This window comes from Gorilla gorilla, chromosome 23 (assembly GCF_029281585.2).
Source record: "Gorilla gorilla gorilla isolate KB3781 chromosome 23, NHGRI_mGorGor1-v2.1_pri, whole genome shotgun sequence".
In the NCBI taxonomy this organism is placed as follows: Eukaryota; Metazoa; Chordata; class Mammalia; order Primates; family Hominidae; genus Gorilla; species Gorilla gorilla.
In genome coordinates this window covers 17,300,789-17,318,390 of record NC_086018.1, presented here as the reverse complement: position 1 = coordinate 17,318,390, position 17,602 = coordinate 17,300,789, and the positions used below count along the sequence as shown (strand labels likewise).

At 58.3% G+C, this 17,602-nt stretch overlaps 1 protein-coding gene across 4 annotated transcripts in view; it reads left to right on the top strand.

The window, feature by feature from the left end:
• The window catches only part of TXNRD2 (thioredoxin reductase 2), a 66,215-nt gene extending 58,024 nt beyond the window's left edge, over nucleotides 1–8,191 (top strand). For 3 of the 4 annotated variants that reach the window (XM_055374976.2, XM_031005570.3, XM_031005571.3), the window contains 7 exons: nucleotides 181–317; nucleotides 2,919–3,014; nucleotides 3,366–3,458; nucleotides 5,202–5,273; nucleotides 5,452–5,549; nucleotides 6,482–6,676; nucleotides 7,909–8,191. In XM_055374976.2, the coding sequence (XP_055230951.1) occupies nucleotides 181–317; nucleotides 2,919–3,014; nucleotides 3,366–3,458; nucleotides 5,202–5,273; nucleotides 5,452–5,549; nucleotides 6,482–6,605 (620 nt within the window). In that variant the 3' untranslated portion in view covers nucleotides 6,606–6,676; nucleotides 7,909–8,191. Of the gene's footprint in view, nucleotides 1–180; nucleotides 318–2,918; nucleotides 3,015–3,365; nucleotides 3,459–4,742; nucleotides 4,864–5,201; nucleotides 5,274–5,451; nucleotides 5,550–6,481; nucleotides 6,677–7,908 lie in introns of those variants that run through there. The other variant, XM_055374978.2, reaches the window with a different exon arrangement.
• The last annotated feature ends 9,411 nt before the right edge of the window (nucleotides 8,192–17,602 follow it).

Here is a 17,602-nt window from a genome sequence, read left to right as displayed (position 1 = left end):
GGTCTCGAACTCGTGACCTCAGGTGATTTGCCCACCTCGTCCTCCTACAGTGCTGGGATTACAGGCACGAGCCACTGCACCCGGTCTCTAAGTGGACATTCTGAGAAATAGTTTAAACACAGCGGCTCTAGGTCAAAGCCACTGAAGATGACCTTTCAGCCCCCTCTCTATTTCCTTCAGGTCGAGTCCCAGACACCAGAAGTCTGAATTTGGAGAAGGCTGGGGTAGTTACTAGCCCCGACACTCAGAAGATCCTGGTGGACTCCCGGGAAGCCACCTCTGTGCCCCACATCTACGCCATTGGTGACGTGGTGGAGGTACGGCATGCGTCCCGGGACCAGGGCCCCTGCCCCTGCCTGCTCCACCACCCCTGCTCGCTGGGCTCCGGCTGCTGCCGTCCTGTAGGAGAGAAACGACACTTTCTCTGATGACAGAGGCTCTGGGCCGAACCCCAGGGCCAGCCTGTCTGGAGTTCTGGGGCAACCTGGACGTGGGCCTCGGCTCTCTGCCTTTCCTTTCCTTTCTGTGGTGGGAGTGTGGATGGCCTAAAGACAGCTGCAAGCACCAGCAGCAGACGCCTGCTGGGAATGGGGCGTGGGTCAGCTCTGCACGCAGGCCTCAACCCCCGGCAGGTAGGCTAGAGGCATAGGCTTAGAAAAGCCACCATGGCCTTGGGGCCGTCCTGTCCCCACAGGGTTGAAAGGCAGGTCCGGTTCGGGCCCACCTGGCCCCGCCCTCCCCACCTCAGTATCCTCTGGCTTGCCTCTCTGGGCATCACACCGGGGCAGGTCCTTTGCTCTCAGCTGCTGCTGCTGCTGTGAAGTGGAGACCAGCGCCAGTCTTTCCTGGGTGGGGGCTCTGGAGCCCTCCTTACACATGGCCCCAGTAAGGGACCTGGGTGGTCAGTCTTGGGATGCTGCACCCCGGCAGCCTCAGGAGTGCTCGGCCTGTCCTGCATGTGTCCAGCACCTGCTGCTGAAAGTGGCTCTGGAGGGTCGCTGAGAGCTTCTTTGTAGCGAGACCTGTCAGTGTCTGCATCCTGGGGCTGTGGTACCAAATCACCACACACGGGTGGCCCAGAACAACAGACATGGATTATCTCACGTTTGGGGGCAGTAGTCTGAAATCAAAGTGTCAGCTGGGGCTGGGTGCAGTGTCTCATGCTTGTAATCCCAGCACTTTGGGACTCCGAGGCAGCCAGATTACTTGAGGTCAGGAGTTCAAGACCAGCCTAGCCAACATGGTGAAACTGTCTCTACTAAAAAAATACAAAAATTAGCCAGGCGTGGTGGCACGTATCTGTAACCCCAGCTACCCGGGAGGCTGAGGCAGGAGAATCATTTGAACTCGGGAGGAGAAAGGCGGAGGTTACCGTGAGCCAAGATCGTGCCACTGCACTCCAGCCTGGGTGACAGAGCGAGACTGCATGTCAGAAAGTGTCATCTGGGTCAGGCTCCCTCAGAAGCCTCTGGGGTAGGATGCCCCAGGCGTCCCTCGGGTTGTGGCTATATCACTCCTCTCTCTGCCTCATCGTCATGTCACAGTCTCCTGGGTGTGTCTCTGGGCCCTGATTTGCCTCTTACCGTTTCTCTGCCATTGGACTTAGGGTCCACCCTAATCCAGGATGACTTCATTTCCATCCTTACCTTAATTGTATCTGCAAAGATCTCATTTCCAAATAAGGTCACACTCTGAGGCTCCAGGCAGACCCTGCAGGCTCCTGTAGGGCCCATCTAGCCGACCCAATTGTGTGGACAGAGCATGTGGCTCCATGTGCCTCAGCCACCCTGCAGCCCCAGCTTGCTTAGCTGAATGGTTCAGCTGCTCAGTGATTTCTGCAAGTGCAGCCTCTGCCTGTGGACCATGTAGGTGCAGTGGTCTCTGGTTGCAGGGTCTGTTGCATCCTGTGGGCACTGCACCCTGAGACAGCGCCATGTGCATCTCTGTGCACAGCGGGAAGCCTCCCTTCTGTCTGGGAATCTGAGTTTTCCCTCTGCAAGTGTGTAGCTCCCAGGCTCCTGTGTTGGAAACTGGAACATTTCAAACCGTTTTGCCAGAAATGCATGGCACACACAAAGGCATTCTTTTTTTAAACATTAAATCCACTCTGTCAGAAAGGTCGTTCTGAATAGTCCAAAGAGTTAACACCCAACCAGTGGTCCCTTGAGCGGCTGGGAAGAGCCTGTGGGCGGGGCGGGGGCTATTGTTTAATGAGATGTTGTGTGCTGTGCGCCGCCGGGATGTTTCCGTAGTTAGTCAGGCCTGCTGGAATGCGCAGGCTGCGCTCTGAGTTTATCTCCACGGATCTCTATGCATTTCTGGAATGCCAAACAACATCTGCATTTCCTGCTGCCATGGTGATTGGCAGCCCATCCCAGAGGACGGTGCTGGAACCCCCAAGGCTGGGCACACCCTGGGACGGAGGGATCTCCAGCACAGCGACATTCTGATTTGGAATTTGTTATGGACTGTGACGTGCAGGTCAAGCTGCACGTCAGGAGCACATAGAACGCTTTGGGGTCCCTTTTTAGCCGGGGATTCCAGTGAATGAAAACGGTAGCAGGGGCTCTTTTGAGCTTGGTCATGGGGCAGCCCTCCGAGGTCAGCAATGTGCAGAAGGGGTTTGGAGAGAAGGCTTGAGCGTGTGAGGGTGGCACGGCCAGCCTCATCAGCAGCGGACTCCTTTCCCAGGGCAGAGTGGAGGGCAGCAAACAGGAGAATGAGCAACCTACCTAGGTCCCTGGGATGCCCCGCAGGAGGATGAGCTCTAGGGGAATGCTGTACGTCACCGTGCTCGGTGCCAGTGTTGGGGATTTTCTAAAGGGAGATGCCCACTCGGAGGGCAAAGGGTGATGGCATGGGGGCTGCATATAACCCCGGACATGGTGCTGACGTGGCCCCCCTGTGCCTTCCCCAAGGGGCGGCCTGAGCTGACACCCACAGCGATCATGGCCGGGAGGCTCCTGGTGCAGCGGCTCTTCGGCGGGTCTTCAGATCTGATGGACTACGACAATGTGAGTTCTCTAGCAGGACGCCATGTGCAGCCTGGGACAGGCTGAGTTCGAGGCTAGCTCTTCTGGGGTGAGGGGCCTTTGTGCGCTGTGTGTCTGCATGCGCGGTGTGGGCATGCGTGTGTGTGCGCTTATGTGGGTGTGTTGTGCACACGTGTGTGTGCATGCATGCGTGTGGGGCTCAGTTCTGAGAGTGTGGCGCAGGCGTGGGCAGGTGGGTCGCCTACTGTGCTTGCAGCCTGCTCTGGGCGCATCTGGTCCTGGTCTGTGATTGCTGCTCTTTGTGTCACATGCAGTGGGGAACTTCGGTTTTGGGGACCCAAGGGCCCTCCCTGACTCCAGACCTGCTTTCAGGTTCCCACGACCGTCTTCACCCCGCTGGAGTATGGCTGTGTGGGGCTGTCCGAGGAGGAGGCAGTGGCTCGCCACGGGCAGGAGCATGTTGAGGTGAGGCCTGGGAGCAGCACAGCTGAGGACAGTGGCGACTCCGCGACCTCGCCCCATGCTCTGGGCGGAGGCCTTGTGAGCAGGGTGCCAAGGTCTCTCCTTTCCAGGGGCCCTGAGCAGTGGCTATGTGTAGCGGGAAGGGACACGTTGGGGGCAGCCTCAGAAGTGGGGGTGCCTGGGCTTTGGCAGCCTTGGGGTGACTGGGCTTAGGTGCCTCTGGTCTCTGCCACCATGTGTCACAGCAGTGAGGGGAAGGCCCTTGGCTGCCTTGTTCTGAGGGCACGGAGAAGCCCTGTGGCCCAGAAGCCCCCAGCCCCACCCCAGCCATGCTGCAGGGGTGCCCAGCACCAGCAGGGCCACCACCACGGTGCCACCCGCTCCCCTGCTGAGATCAGCTGAGCGCTGGCCCCACTCCAGCACACAGCTGCTTGTCCCTGAAAGCACCAGGGCCCCGAAGGTGCCTCTGTGCTGTCCCCACCTTGCAGGGCCGTGAATCTCACTCTACCCAGAAAGGTTTCTCCCAGGGGCCTCCGACCCCTGCTTCCACCCCCACCCCCCCACCACCCTGCACCTCGTCTTCCTGGACTGCCCAGGGTTTCTCCGAGGCGAGAGCCCCCCGCCCCCCCGCCCCCCACCACATCCTGATACCCATCCTCTTCCAGCTTCTTCCAGGCTCAGGCACTCACCCTTGAGGAAAGGGGTTTTCATCGAGCAAGCCTGCTTTGGGGGTCTGCTCTGGCAGGTGGCTGTGGCTCCGGGGTGGCCTGGAGGGATGCGGGGGCTCTGAAGCCTGCCGGGCCGTGGTAGCTGGAAGCCTTCGGTGCGGTTTCATCTTGCTGCTGCTGCAGCTTGCAGGCACCCAGAGAAACCGGAGCCTGCAGCCTGGGCGGTGGGGCCTATGGCCTTTGGGGATGAGTCACTGGGCTCCAGGGCTGGCCCCTTCCCCCTGCACCCCAGAACTCTCCATCAACAGGACGGGCCTGACAGGCCAGCCTTCCTCGAGGCACTTTATTTGCTATTTTTGTTTGATTCATCACAAGTGTGCTGGGACATATGTTCCTGGCATTTTATAATGTTGTTTTATGTTTCACAATGTTGAATGGCCAAATACTCTTTGTTTGTTTTCTTTTCAATTCTGTCTTAGTTAGAACAATATTCTCTGAAGTCCCATTAATTAATAATGGCTGTACAGCACATGTGAGGGCCCCACTCATTTTTTACTTGGCCACAGCCCCGGACACGCTGTCGAGCCCTTCAGGGGTGCTGAAAGCCTTTGTCCAACAGCTCCGGCTCCGGTGTGGCCACAGCGGCCTTGCTCCAGTGAGGGCCAAGCAAACACCAGGGTGCCTGAGGGAGCCCAGGTGGCCGCCTGCTCACCCATTCTTGCCTCCACCGTTTGTTGTGGGTGAGCTACGTCCACCCAGGTTTGCTGTGCCTGGCCTGGCTGCTTGGATTGCTTGATGCCTGCTCTGCTGCTGTGGTCTACGGGGGTCCCAGGCCTGGGTGGGAGAGGGTCTGTCCTGCAGAGCATGGCTCCAGCCACTGGCTGCCTGCACGTGAGAGGGCCTGCACACACCCCGTGGCCAGCCAAGCCCTCATCCCCATCCCAGACCAGACCTTCAGGCCAGACGGATGGTTCCTGCCCGCCATGACCCTGCCTTGCCCATGCAGCCTGTGGGAGCTGCAGGTGCCACGAGGTTTGTTTGTCCCAGCACTGATCCAGGGTTGGTATCCTGTCCTCAGGTCTATCACGCCCATTATAAACCACTGGAGTTCACGGTGGCTGGACGAGACGCATCCCAGTGTTATGTAAAGGTGAGCATCCCTGTGGCCCAGGGTGCTGAGGATGAGAGGGAGGGTGGCAAAGAGCCTGGCAGGGTGAACACCCGAGGACTGGCCCCACCCATGCCTCCCAGGCCGGGTGCAGGGTGGATGCAGGGTGGACGCAACCCAGCCCCCTCCTGGGCTGTTGGCTGAGATGTGCGGCTTTCAGATGGTGTGCCTGAGGGAGCCCCCACAGCTGGTGCTGGGCCTGCACTTCCTTGGCCCCAACGCAGGCGAAGTTACTCAAGGATTTGCTCTGGGGATCAAGTAAGTCCCGAGGAATGCAGGCTGCGATGCGATGTGCAGCCGGGTGTCCCTCGAGTGCCGGCAGTCCTACAGTGGAGAGCTGCTGCCACTCTTGGGGCATTTATGTGGCCTTTGTGGGTTTGCAGCAGAGATTCCTCAGGCCCCTCAGACAGGGCGGGTTTTGGGGGGACAAGAGGCGGTTCTGCCCCAGCCAGACGCTGTTGAGCCAGCCAGAGCCAGGTGAGGTGTCCCCTGTGGCCCCGGGTAGCTGCTAGGGCCCTTGCCCACCTGGCCAAGCACCACGCCACCATGAGCAGAGTGCCAGTACCTGGAGAGCCACCCCAGGGCTGCTGTGTGTCTTCTGGAGCTGGGGCCATTGCCTGGGTCTTGGGCTCAGGCTGTGTGTTTTCAGGTCCCAGGGTCAAAGGAAGCCATGGCAAAGGCTCTGGGTGGGTTGACAGGGGTAGTTGGAGGTTGGGACATTGTGCATGGCCTGAGAGAGGTGGCTGGCTGGATGTGGGGCCTGGGAGGTGGTGGTGTGGTGAGGCCAGGATGCGCTGTCTGTGGGTAAAGCAGAGAGCAGAGGCCAAAGGCAGGACTGTGCCTAGCGGGGGAGGATGGAACAGCAGGAAGCCAGGCCAGGGCAAGCCAGGGCAAGCCAGGGCGTGGCTGGGTGGGAGGTGGGCTGGACGAGCACTAGGCATCTGCTGGGAGGGAGGTGGATGGCACCCACGGGTGTGGGCAGGGGTCCTGGCTGCTGGCTGGGGGTCAGGGGACAGTGAGGAAACCAGCAGCCTCTGAGGCCCTCCTCTTCCCGGGGGTGGGATGCTGTGGACCCCCCTCCCTGTGCTGACCCCGCCTGCCTCCCCCATCCCCCATGTGCAGGGGGTGGGATGCTGTGGACCCCCCTCCCTGTGCTGACCCCGCCTGCCTCCCCCATCCCCCATGTGCAGGTGTGGGGCCTCCTATGCGCAGGTGATGCGGACCGTGGGTATCCATCCCACATGCTCTGAGGAGGTGGTCAAGCTGCGCATCTCCAAGCGCTCAGGCTTGGACCCCACGGTGACAGGCTGCTGAGGGTAAGCGCCATCCCTGCAGGCCAGGGCACATGGTGCGCCCGCCGCCAGCTCCTCGGAGGCCAGACCCAGGTATGCAGGTGGGGCTGGCTCTGTTTGAGGACAGGGCACGTGGCAGGGGTGCAGGAGCCCTGGCCATGGGCTCCCTCCAGGTGTACAGCAAGGCTGCACCTGCCACGCCACCCAGAATGGGTGCTCCATCCTGTAACCAGGCCACAGCGGTGACAGGCAGAAGGGGAAGTCCCCAAGGGCCCAAACCTCCCCGGGGGACCCCAGACCCCGGCCTGGCCACAGCTGCTCCCCACACACAGGAGGTATCAAGAAACGGGGCTCATCCTTAGCAGCCTATCCCAGGTGGATGTTGGCGTGGAAGGTGTCCCCGGTGGGCTAAAGTCGGGCATCTCAAGTTGCTGCCCCACAGGGGGCTGCAGTCGGGAAGCTGGCCTCCCACCGAGGCCTCCCACCAAGGCCTGGCTCCTGCACAGTTCAGCGCCCGCTCATTTCCCTGTCTCCCAGAAGGTGGAGACGCTGCCCTGTGATGGCCGGCCCTGCCCAGCCTGCCCTGCACATCTGGTTCTGTTCCAGCTGTGCAGAGCCAGGCTGACCGGGGGGCATGTTGTTCATCGTGACCTCTTCTGGGGAGGAAGAAACTGGCGAGGGCTCCTGGCCTCTGCCCCAGGGATGCCTGTGCCAGAGCCCCCTCGCCTCGTGGTCTGATAGTGCATCCTCTGGCCTGGGCTGCAGGGCAGGGGCCGGGGCAGGGTGGGCCCTCAACCCGTGCCATCCAGCCCACCTGGGGCACCCCCATGGCTGTCAGCCCCTCCCAGGGTTGGGGTGTTTGGGCTCCATCTCTCCCCCGGGGCTGAGGTGGAGACCAGGCAGAGCAGTGGGCTCCCCCCAAGATGCCTGTGGACAGGCTCTAGGGTCTGCATGGCGCCGAGGGGCTCTGGGGAGGCCTCTCTGGGGGTACTCAGGGCCCCCTGCTTCACTGCGGCCGCCTCCCCCCAGCGGGGCCGCGCTCGATAGGGATAAACAAAGGGCATCCTGAGGAAACTCTTATCAGAACATTACACCTCCCAGAGCTGTTTTGTTAGGAGCCTGCTATAAATTTTTATCATTTCAAAATATTTTTGTAGCACTGCGTCGCTCCCTGTGACACATCGCCCTGGGGTGGGGCCATTCTCTGCTGGGTTTATTTCTCACCCATCTCCCTTGGGGGTCCCTGGGTGTGGCAGTGGGAGACATAGCTAGGCTGATGTGAGGGGTGGGTGGCTGACCTGTGCTGACCTTCCTGTTGTTGGCAGGACGGCTGCAGGCCAGGTTTGGGGGGCCTCACCCCTCTCCTGGAGCGCCTGTGAGATGGTCAGCGTGGAGCGCAAGTGCTGGACAGGTGGCCCATGTGCCCCACAGGGATGGCTCAGGGGACTGTCCACCTCACCCCTGCACCTCTCAGCCTCTGCCGCCGGGCACCCCCCAGGCTCCTGGTGCCAGATGATGACGACCTGGGTGGAAACCTACCCTGTGGGCACCCATGTCCGAGCCCCCTGGCATTTCTGCAATGCAAATAAAGAGGGTACTTTTTCTGAAGTGTGCTCTGCCTGTGGTGTCCCTGATGGTCCCCCAGGATCGCCCAGGTGGGTGGGGTCTGGCCAGGCCACCAGGCCCCTCTTCAGTCGTCAGTAGCTTCCATCCAGGGCAGCCCAGAGTCTGCTGGGGCCCCTTGAATCCCCCAGCACAATTCGAAGCAGCCCTGGGCAGAGGGGAGCAGACTTGCAGTGCTAGGGACCCCACTTAGGCAGGAGGCGGAGCCGCCCCACCTGCCCCACAGCTGCCTGGCCTCTGGCCTGAAGACGCCCACTGAGGGTTTTTCCTGGGACCCTCTGCCTAGGTCTCTGCACCTTGAAGCAAGAAGGGCAGCCCAGTGCCAGGCAGGCTCTTGGGAGGGGCGGCAACACCGGCTTTGTTCTGGAACAGCCCGCCAGCAGGCAGGCCCATGACAGGAGGTAGCAGGGCTGTGTGAGGTTCTCTGTCCCCGGATGTCAGTCACTTTGCCGGTTTTCCACCGTGGCCCTCCAAGTCAGCTTGTCGGCTGCGTCAGGCTAATCCTGTGCATTGAGGCTTGATGGGCTGGGGAGTGCCTGTCAGTCACTGCCGAGAGACAGCGCTGACAGCCACGGCCGGGCCCTGCATTGTGCTGGGGCTTTAGCTGTGGCTAATCGCGTGTCTTCCTTAAGAAAACACTTAGTCTGCCGGCCCGGAGCCCTGGATGGGACCCTGCTTGTCAGCACACAGAGGAATGCCTTTGCACCTTAATGGGCCTGCAGGAGCCCGACTTGCTGTGTGAAGCGTGCGCGTGAGCTCTCAGACGCCCACTTAAGATGCCAAGTGCTGGGCCAGGCCCTCCCACAAGTGCAGCTCTAGATCAGCCGTGTCCCATTTAACGCACGGCTGGTGGCATGCCTGGGCCGGATCCTGCGGGTGGGGCTCGCCTCTAGGCCTGCAAGTTTTTTGCCTTGGAGGCACCACCAGGCTGGGAGGTCAGCCTACACCTCTGCCTCTGGGGGCTCTGGGGGGTGGCTCTGGGCAGCAGCCAGGAAGGGGGCAGAGGGCCTGTGGATTCTTCCGCCCTGGGATCAGCCCCTGCCAGGGAGCACGGGGAAAACTTGAAATGGCCTTGGTGCTTTTGTGGTGATGGAGAGGATGCAGCTGTGTGGAGCCCGCGCTACACACTTGGCCGCATTCTGCCGGGACGGCCTCTCGCCTCCCTGCCTGCCCAGCCAACCAGGAGTACCTGTTGCTGGTGGCCTGAGAGCCACCCACACGTCCATGTCCCCACTGGCCCATCCAGGTGGTTTTCTCTGCGTGCCCCTTCTTCCCAGAACACACCGTGTACCACACACCTGCTCTCTGTGACCTCGGCTCTCCCATGCTGTGTGGCCCATTCAGCCGGCCTGCGCATCCCCTAGGAGGGACCAAAACATCCACCACACACATCCCAGGCAGCCGTGGGTCCTTGGGCTCCTGCTGCACAGGGGCTCATACCCTCCTGGTAAGTGGTGGGCAGGGGTCCAGCCCAGTTTACAAGCAATGGGTGCTGCAGGTGAAGAGCTGCCACAAAGAGGCCAGCACTGCTGCCCCAGGCCCTCTCAGGGCCGGTGCTGAACTGGCAGGCACCTGGCTGCAGACCAGGCCCAGGGGACCCCGCAGGCACTGGCCATCCCCACACCTCACTACTCTGGTGGGACACTGGTCCAGAGCCCCCACCCAGGCAGCTGCACAGCCAGGGCAGGAACCAGGGCCCAGCAGGGCAATGTGGGCAAAGTGGCCGCTCTCCCAGTCTCCCTTGCCCAGCGTGGGACCAGTGTGCTGGGCCAACAGTGGTTTCGATCCTGCGTGTCCCTGGGGACGGCCCAGGGAGTGCAGCGTGGGGCCAGAGCCAGGTGCTCTCCACCTGGCCCCGGGGCCGCCTTCCCGCCGCCTTCACATGTTTTTATGGTGCAATGAAAATATGATTTTAATTCCTCAGATTGTTCTGTGTAACCTGCAATTACCCCCGGCGACATCCTCCACACTTCTGCTGTGGCACCGGATTTCGCAAAGACAGAGCAGGAGAAGTGGGCGGGGGGGGTGCTGCCCAGCGAGGCTGAGTGGCCCCTCTCTGCCACACCCTGCATGGGGCAGTGTCACCCTCTCCTGCCCCCAACACCCCTGGGTGACATTGGGCAGTTCCCCAGGCCCCCTGGGTTGTCCACATGCAGGGGAGGGGACACACAGTTATGGAGGGCTTCGAGGGCCAGAGCGGGGCAGCAGGGGAGGGCAGGGCCTGGCAGGGCTCTGAGGAGTGGACGGGGGGTACAGCAGGGGTCATTAGCTCAAAGGGAGGAGTAACTGAGATGCTCAGACTGCAGCCCCCTCCCTGAGCATGCTGCACCCTTGCTTGGCCCTAGCCTCACTTGGCAGCCATCAGGCACCTTGGCCCTGCTGTCCTGGCCATGAGGTGACCTTAGTGCTGGCTAGGCCCTCAGGCAGAGCTGCCCCTGTGAGAGCAGCAGCGTCAGGCGGGGCTGCAGTTGAGAGCACCTGTTTCCTGGCCTCAGGTTTGGGCTCCTCCCACAGGGTCTTGGCACATGAGATCACCTCGGCTGACACCTGCTTGCCTTACCTGGCCCACGGCCACTCCAGCCCCAGTGCAGCAGCTTGGAGGTGCCGCCAGTGCCTGGGCCCTGGGCCCTGGTCCCCTCCCCAGGTTGAAGCAGGCCCCAGAGGCAGGCCTGAGGCCCCCACCTACCCCTCACACACTGGGCAAGAACTGGAGGTGACCCAAGACCTTTAATGAGGGATGCCCTGAGGTGGCTGGGCAGTGTGCTCATCGGGGCAGGGCCATGAGGCCACACTAACCCCTCCAGGCCCTACTGAGGCTCCAGGTGCCTGGGCCACCTCGGGTTGAGGCTCCATCCTAGTGGCGTCACCACCCCATGCTCACATCCCTCCCCAAGAGAGCACAGGTTGGCATCTGGCTCCAGTGGGTGGCATGAGAAGCGTGTTGGTGTCTGCGTTGGGCTGGTGGGTGGGGGCCACTCCTGCCTCCCAGAGCTCAGAGCCACCTGAGCCTCCTGGTCTCAGTCCCAGGCTGCTGCCCCACCCCGTGTCCCTCTGGGAGCCACTTCTCCTCCCCAGGGTCCCTGAGTGCCCCTACCCTGGGCAAGAGATCCTCCCGCCCAGCCTGATGAGACCTGCTGGCCTCTGCCCACCTGCTCTCACTCATCGCCACTTCCCACCCTTGGGCCTAGTCAGGGTCCAGGAGGGTTGGTGTGGGTCATTCATTGCCAGACACGGGGATCCCCACCCTCTGGAGCAGGAAGCAGCAGGGGGTCCACACCCAAGGCCAGCGGGCCAGCATCAGTGGCCAGGGCAGGTGGTGCAGCCCCTACAGGTATGAAGGCCCAGGCACAGGGCGCCCCATCAGGAAGCATCTCCCTCTGAACTGCCTCTCCATCCAGATGGGCTTGGGCCAGGTCTTACTCTTGGGCAGTAGAGGAAGATGCCCTCTCCTGGCCCCAAATGCACAGGCTGTGGACCTCCCACCCCATGTGGGGGCCTCAGCCCAACTCACATGGGGCGAAGACTAGAATGGGAGTGTGCTGGGGTGGTGTCCCTCTCCACAGCCCAGCTACCCCCCACCTGGGACTGCTCTAGCAGGGCCTGGACGTGGGCCCCCATGCCACCAGGGACCCCGCAGCCCATCCACCCAGCACCTTGGCCCCTACTTTTGCCTGCTTGGCCAGGCCAGAGAGCCAGCCAGCTGCTGAGAGAGACTTCCAGATCCCACTCCCTGGGCTTCCATGGAGCCCTAGACAGCAGCCCCACGCCCGTCCTGGTAGGGCCACTGGCCCACAAGACCCCTCCCATGGGCCCCCAGGCTGCATCCTTGGGCTAGCCCACCTCTGTCTCCCTGGCCCTCCCCTCCCCAGCCCTCCCAGCGGAAGGCCAGAGCTCAACGGAGCCTGGCACGGGAGTATTCTATGCCCAGCCTGGTCTTCTTCCTCTACCACCATCTTCAAGCTGGGCTCTCTGGCTGGGCACTGCATGGCCCTGCAAGCTGCGTGAGGTTCTTCCTGGACCAGGCAGGGGCATAAAGAGGTACACGCTGGTGTCCTGGCTGCCACCCCGAGCAGAAGGCAGGCAGGGAGGAACTGGCTCCGTGTGCTCCCATGTCCCTCTGCGCCCGGGCTGAGGGGCCTCCCCGCTGTGCTTGGGGCTTCTGGGCTGTGCTCTTCCAGGCAGGATCCAGTGCTCCAGTGCTGTGCAGACCCCAGCTCTGCTGTGCGCCTGCCCAGACCAGGTCCCACGGGGCCGGCTGCAGGGAGCCAAGCTGCTGATGGGCTAGTGAAGGAAGGAGCTCAGGGTTGGGGGCAGGCGGGCAAGGGCCTGTCCAGCCACAACCTGGAATGTTCAGCTTGGGAAATAGCTGGACAGAAGATTCTTCAACAGGCAAGAGCTGCCACGAGACTGATAACCCAGGAAATGGATGTGATGCAGCCCCGATGGGGTTCCGGGAGGCAGAGCGTGGGAGGGATGGGACCCCGGACACCTGGGCGCTCCTTGGGCCTCACCTGCAGCAGCCCCCTGAGCGTCAGCCACAGGGCCCACCTCCAAGCCCAGCAGGCATGGCTGGCATCATCGATTTCTGTTCCCAGAATCCACCATGCAGGGTGAAGTTTGGCCAAGAGTTGAGGACTTGCCACAGACACCCTGCGCTCTGTCAGGCAGTGACAGCATTCAGCTCGGGCTGGCACTACGGGTCATCAGGGAATACAGGCGACAGCAGCCGAGACTGCCTGCACTGGCCAGGAGTGGAGGACGACAACCCACACGGTGCCTACGCCCTGCGGCCAAGTCCATGCACTAAATGCCAGTGATTGCTGCTGTCAACACCCTGGATGGGTCTTCTGGGCAACTCTGGGAGAGAGAGGCAAGACTGTGGGCCCATTTTCCAGACACTGCTCCTTAATCCCTGTACACTTGATCATGGGAACCGTCAGGGCCGCAGCTTCAGACCTGGGCCTGGTGCCCGTGGGCCCTTGGTGCTCTCCTGCAGATGCAGCCGAGCCTCACTCCTGCCGCACCCTGACCACCCTTCTGTCCCTCATCTTCCCCTATGCCTGCTCTCGAGGCGTGGCCTAACTCCCTCAAATCTCCCTGACCTCTGGTCCTGCCGCCAGAGGGTTCTGGAACCCTGCTTGTTCTGGCCCCCAGCCAATCCCGTGTGCCTATGAGGACAGCGAGGGGGCCGTCTGTGGGGGCCAGCAAAGCATCTTAGGCCCGAGCCTGCCTGATCCCAGCCCTGACATGATGTACGGTGCTCAGGTTACCCTAATCCCAAAACCCAAGCCGGCGTTCCCAAAGCCTTCCCTTACTTCCCAGTGAGGGGGACAAGCAGAGACTCTTTGGAGACAGAAGAGAACTTCCCCCGCTGTGCCTTTTGGTTGGTAGCTGACTCCCACAGGGGCAGGGCAGGGGGCTGGGCACCCACAGGAGTGAAAATCCAGGCCCAACAAACCCAAGTGTGTTCAGGACATGGAGATGCAAAGCCAGCAGTGCCGGTGAAGCAGGAGTGAAGGGCGGGGCAGACCTGGCTCAAGCCTGGCGGGGTCCTGGCCTCTAGGGTTTCGTGGGACAATCATGGGGCCTTGTGGTTCCACAGAATGGAACTTTTCCCCCCTAATTAAAACTGGAATCTTTTTGGCTTATAACTGATGATCAAATAACACCAAATGCTTGAGAATAAAGTGGAGCCACCGGCAGGAGGTGGTGTGGCCTTGTAACTCAGCAGCTGGGGGTGCAGCCAACTGTGCCCAGCCCTCTACCCTGGCCGCTGGCCTCTGACCCAGCTGGGACTCCCAGGGCCACCCCTACACTAGGCACCCCAGATTGGGGCGGGAACACCCCACAGGCTCCCTTTTTGTGATTATATAGGCGAGGCCATGCATGCTGAGGACTGTGAAGGGCGCTGGTGTCTTCTGCATCATGGTCTCCCTGAAGCAGAGTTAGCTCCTGACCTACAAGGGTCACAGTGTGGGACAGAATGTCAGGAGAGTGCAGCACCATCCGGATGTGTTCTCTTCAGGCCTCCTGCTCGATGAGTGAGGAGACCGAAGCCCAGACCCCCCACGGGCCCCCGGGCTGTGCAGTAGCGCACAGGCCTGCCACCACCCTCCCTGCCAAGGCCTCAGCACCGGGTCCCTGACCATGGGAGAGGCGAGACCTCTGCAAGGCTTCAATGGCTCATTGTTCTGCCCGCGGTGGCTGGAATTGGGCCGAGTGATTATAATAATAAAGTCCTAACAGTCCGCCTGTGGTTGGGTTTCCATAGCTTGGGGAGTATTTGATTTTCAAAGCCTCGGTGGGGCGGAGATGCCATATCAATGCAGCAGGCGCTTCCCATCAGCCAGTTCTTTACAGATCAGAGTCTCCCATCCAGTGCCTTACATCTCTGGAAAGGTGCTGTACCTGTCAGCTCCCAGGTGCCCAGGCATGTCAGGGCGGAAGACTGCACCAGGAGGCCCAGACACAGCAGGGATGAGTCCCGCCTTCACCAGCTCAGACAAGCTCTGATCCCACCCCACCCGCGGAGGGCCGCCGTGAAGACCAGACAGCCACCACGGTGGGGGCCCCCAGTGGGTGGGGACACTGCCTTTACTCCTGCCTGGGACTTTCTTCTGCACCCGCCTTGTCTGGCCTCTGTGCCTTTGCCCATGCTGTTTCCTCAGCCCAAAGCTGTGCCTTCCTCTTTCTGCCCTGGCTAATGCCCCCTCATTGGTTAAGATTCAACACACAGGCTCCCCTCCAGGAGTCCTCCCTGTCAGCTGGCAAGATGAGGCACCCGCTTAGGGCTCCCACAGAACACTGTTTCTTGATTACTCTAAAGCCTGTCTTTCTCTCTTGCCCTGCAGGGGCCTCCCTTTTTCACATTTTTGTCCCCAGCATGGTACCTGCCACATAGTAGGTGCTCAAAGCATGGCTGTAAAGCATGGCATGAAGGCTTTATGCTATGTTTTCTGTTTTTAAGTGTCCATGGTTGACAGGGCACAGTGGCTCACTCTTGAAAGCTACTCAGGAGGCTGAGGTGGGAGGAACACTTGAACCCAGGAGTTCGAGGCTGCAGTGAGCTATGATCACACCACTGCATCCATGACCTCCAGCCTGGGCAACACAGTGAGACCCCATCTCAAAGAAAAAAGAAAGGAAAATCGTAGGACAAAAAGTAAAGGTAAAATAACATGCGAAAATTGGAAATTTAACTGGATGGACTGTATTCTTAAGAAGAGATTGGAGGTGGCAGAAGTAAGGGTCAATGAACTTGAAGAGAGGTTTTTAAAAAGTTCTCCAATCAAAAGTATAGAGAGTAACAAGATTAAAAAGAACAATGAAAAAACAGCCTTAGGGACCTGAGCGACAATATTAAAACAACTCACATCCTGATGTCTCAGGAGAGGAGAGAGAATGAGGCAGGAAAAAAAACAAGAAATAATGACCTAAAGTTTCATGAATTTGTTGACAAACATCAAAGAATCACAGCAAACTCCAAGCAATATAAGGATAAGGAAACACAGCCAGGCCTATCACAGTCAAACTCTTGGACGCCCCAAGATTAAGAGAAAACCTTGAAAGCAGCCGGGACATGTTGTACACGCCTGGCAACTTCCCATCGGAAAAAAGTGTATGGGCAGAAAGAAGAAAAAGCCAACTCCGGGCCAGGCACAGTGGCTCACACCTGTAATCCCAGCCCTCTGGGAGGCCAAGGCGGGCGGATCGCTTGAGGTCAGGAGTTTGAGACCAGCCTGGCCAACATGGTGAAACCCTGTCTTAAAAAAAAAAAAAAAAAAAAAAAAGAAGGCAACTCCAAGATCTATGTGCAGTGAACATACTTTTCAAACCCTAAACAGACATAAAGGCATTTTCAGATAAAGTCAGCCAAGATCACTCCTTACCAGCAGACCTGCACTACAAAAACTGCAGTAAAAAGTTCTGCAGGCAGAAGGGAAATTTTCCCAGATGGAAACTTAGATGGACAGACAGAAATGAAGGGTACAGGAAGTGGGAATATACAGGTAAAGAAAAATACTGTGTTTTTCCTTCTCTTATTTTCTTTAAACAATACTGATTACTTAAGAATTATAACAATGTATATTTGGGTTTATATTAATGAAAAACATATGACAGCAATAGCAAAAACATGGTTGCCAGTGGAATTAATTATACAGATGCAAGGTTCTTACACTTAATGGGAAGTAGTACAATATAAGGTGTAGGTAGTAAGTAGGTTATAATAAAGATATACAGTAAGTAGGTTATAATAAAGATGTACAATGTAAACTCCTAGAGCAACCACTAAAATACAAAGAGGTACATCTAAAAAGCCAGTATCAGGAGCTGTTTTTTTTTCTTTTTTGTTTTTTTTGGTAAGTGGTGGTCCATTGTATAGATACGCCAATTTTGTTTATCCACTCACCTACTGGTGGGTTGTTTTTGGCTATTACGAATGAAGCTACAATGAATGTTAATGTAAAACTTTCTGTGTAGACACACATTTTCAGTCCTCTTGGATGAACATCTACGAGTGAAACAGCTAGGTCATAGGTAGGTATATGTTTAACACAAGAATGACAAATACTTTTTCCAAGATGATTATACCAGAGTCCCACCATCATTCTTCACATACGTTTCACACTTCATATTCTTTTCAGTTGCACATGGAACTTTCACCAAGTAGACCATACACTAGGACATAACAACAATAATAAATATCAATCATAAAAAGATAGCTTGGCAATGCCCCCAACTGGGAAATTATACAACACATTCTAAATAACTTAAGAATCAAAGACAAATTCATAAGAGAAATTGGAAAATATTTTGAATTAAATGACAATGAAAAAATAACACATCAATATTTCTAGAACGTAGCTAAGGCAGTGGTTGGAGGGAAATTTATAGCTTTAAATACTTATGTTAAAAAAGAAGAAAGGTTTACAATCTATGCCCTAAGCAACCTCCTTAAGAAACCAGAAAAAGGGCCGGGCGCAGTGGCTCATGCCTGTAATCCCAGGACTTTGGGAGGCCGAGGCGGGCAGATCACAAGGTCAGGAGATCGAGACCATCCTGACTAACACGGTGAAACCCCATCTCTATTAAAAATACAGAAAAAATTAGCTGGGCGTGGTGGCGGGCGCCTGTAGTCCCAGCTACTTGGGAGGCTGAGGCAGGAGAATGGCATGAACCCCGGAGGCAAAGCTTGCAGTGAGCCGAGAATGCGCCACTGCACTCCAGCCTGGGTGAAAGAGTGAGACTCTGTCTCAAAAAAAAAAAACAAAAAAAACCCACAAAAAACATAAAAAGAAGTTCAAATTAAAACCAAAGTAAATAGAAGGATGGAAATAAATATAAAAGTGGAAATCAATAAAATAGGAAACAAATAATGGAGAAAACCAGTAAGGT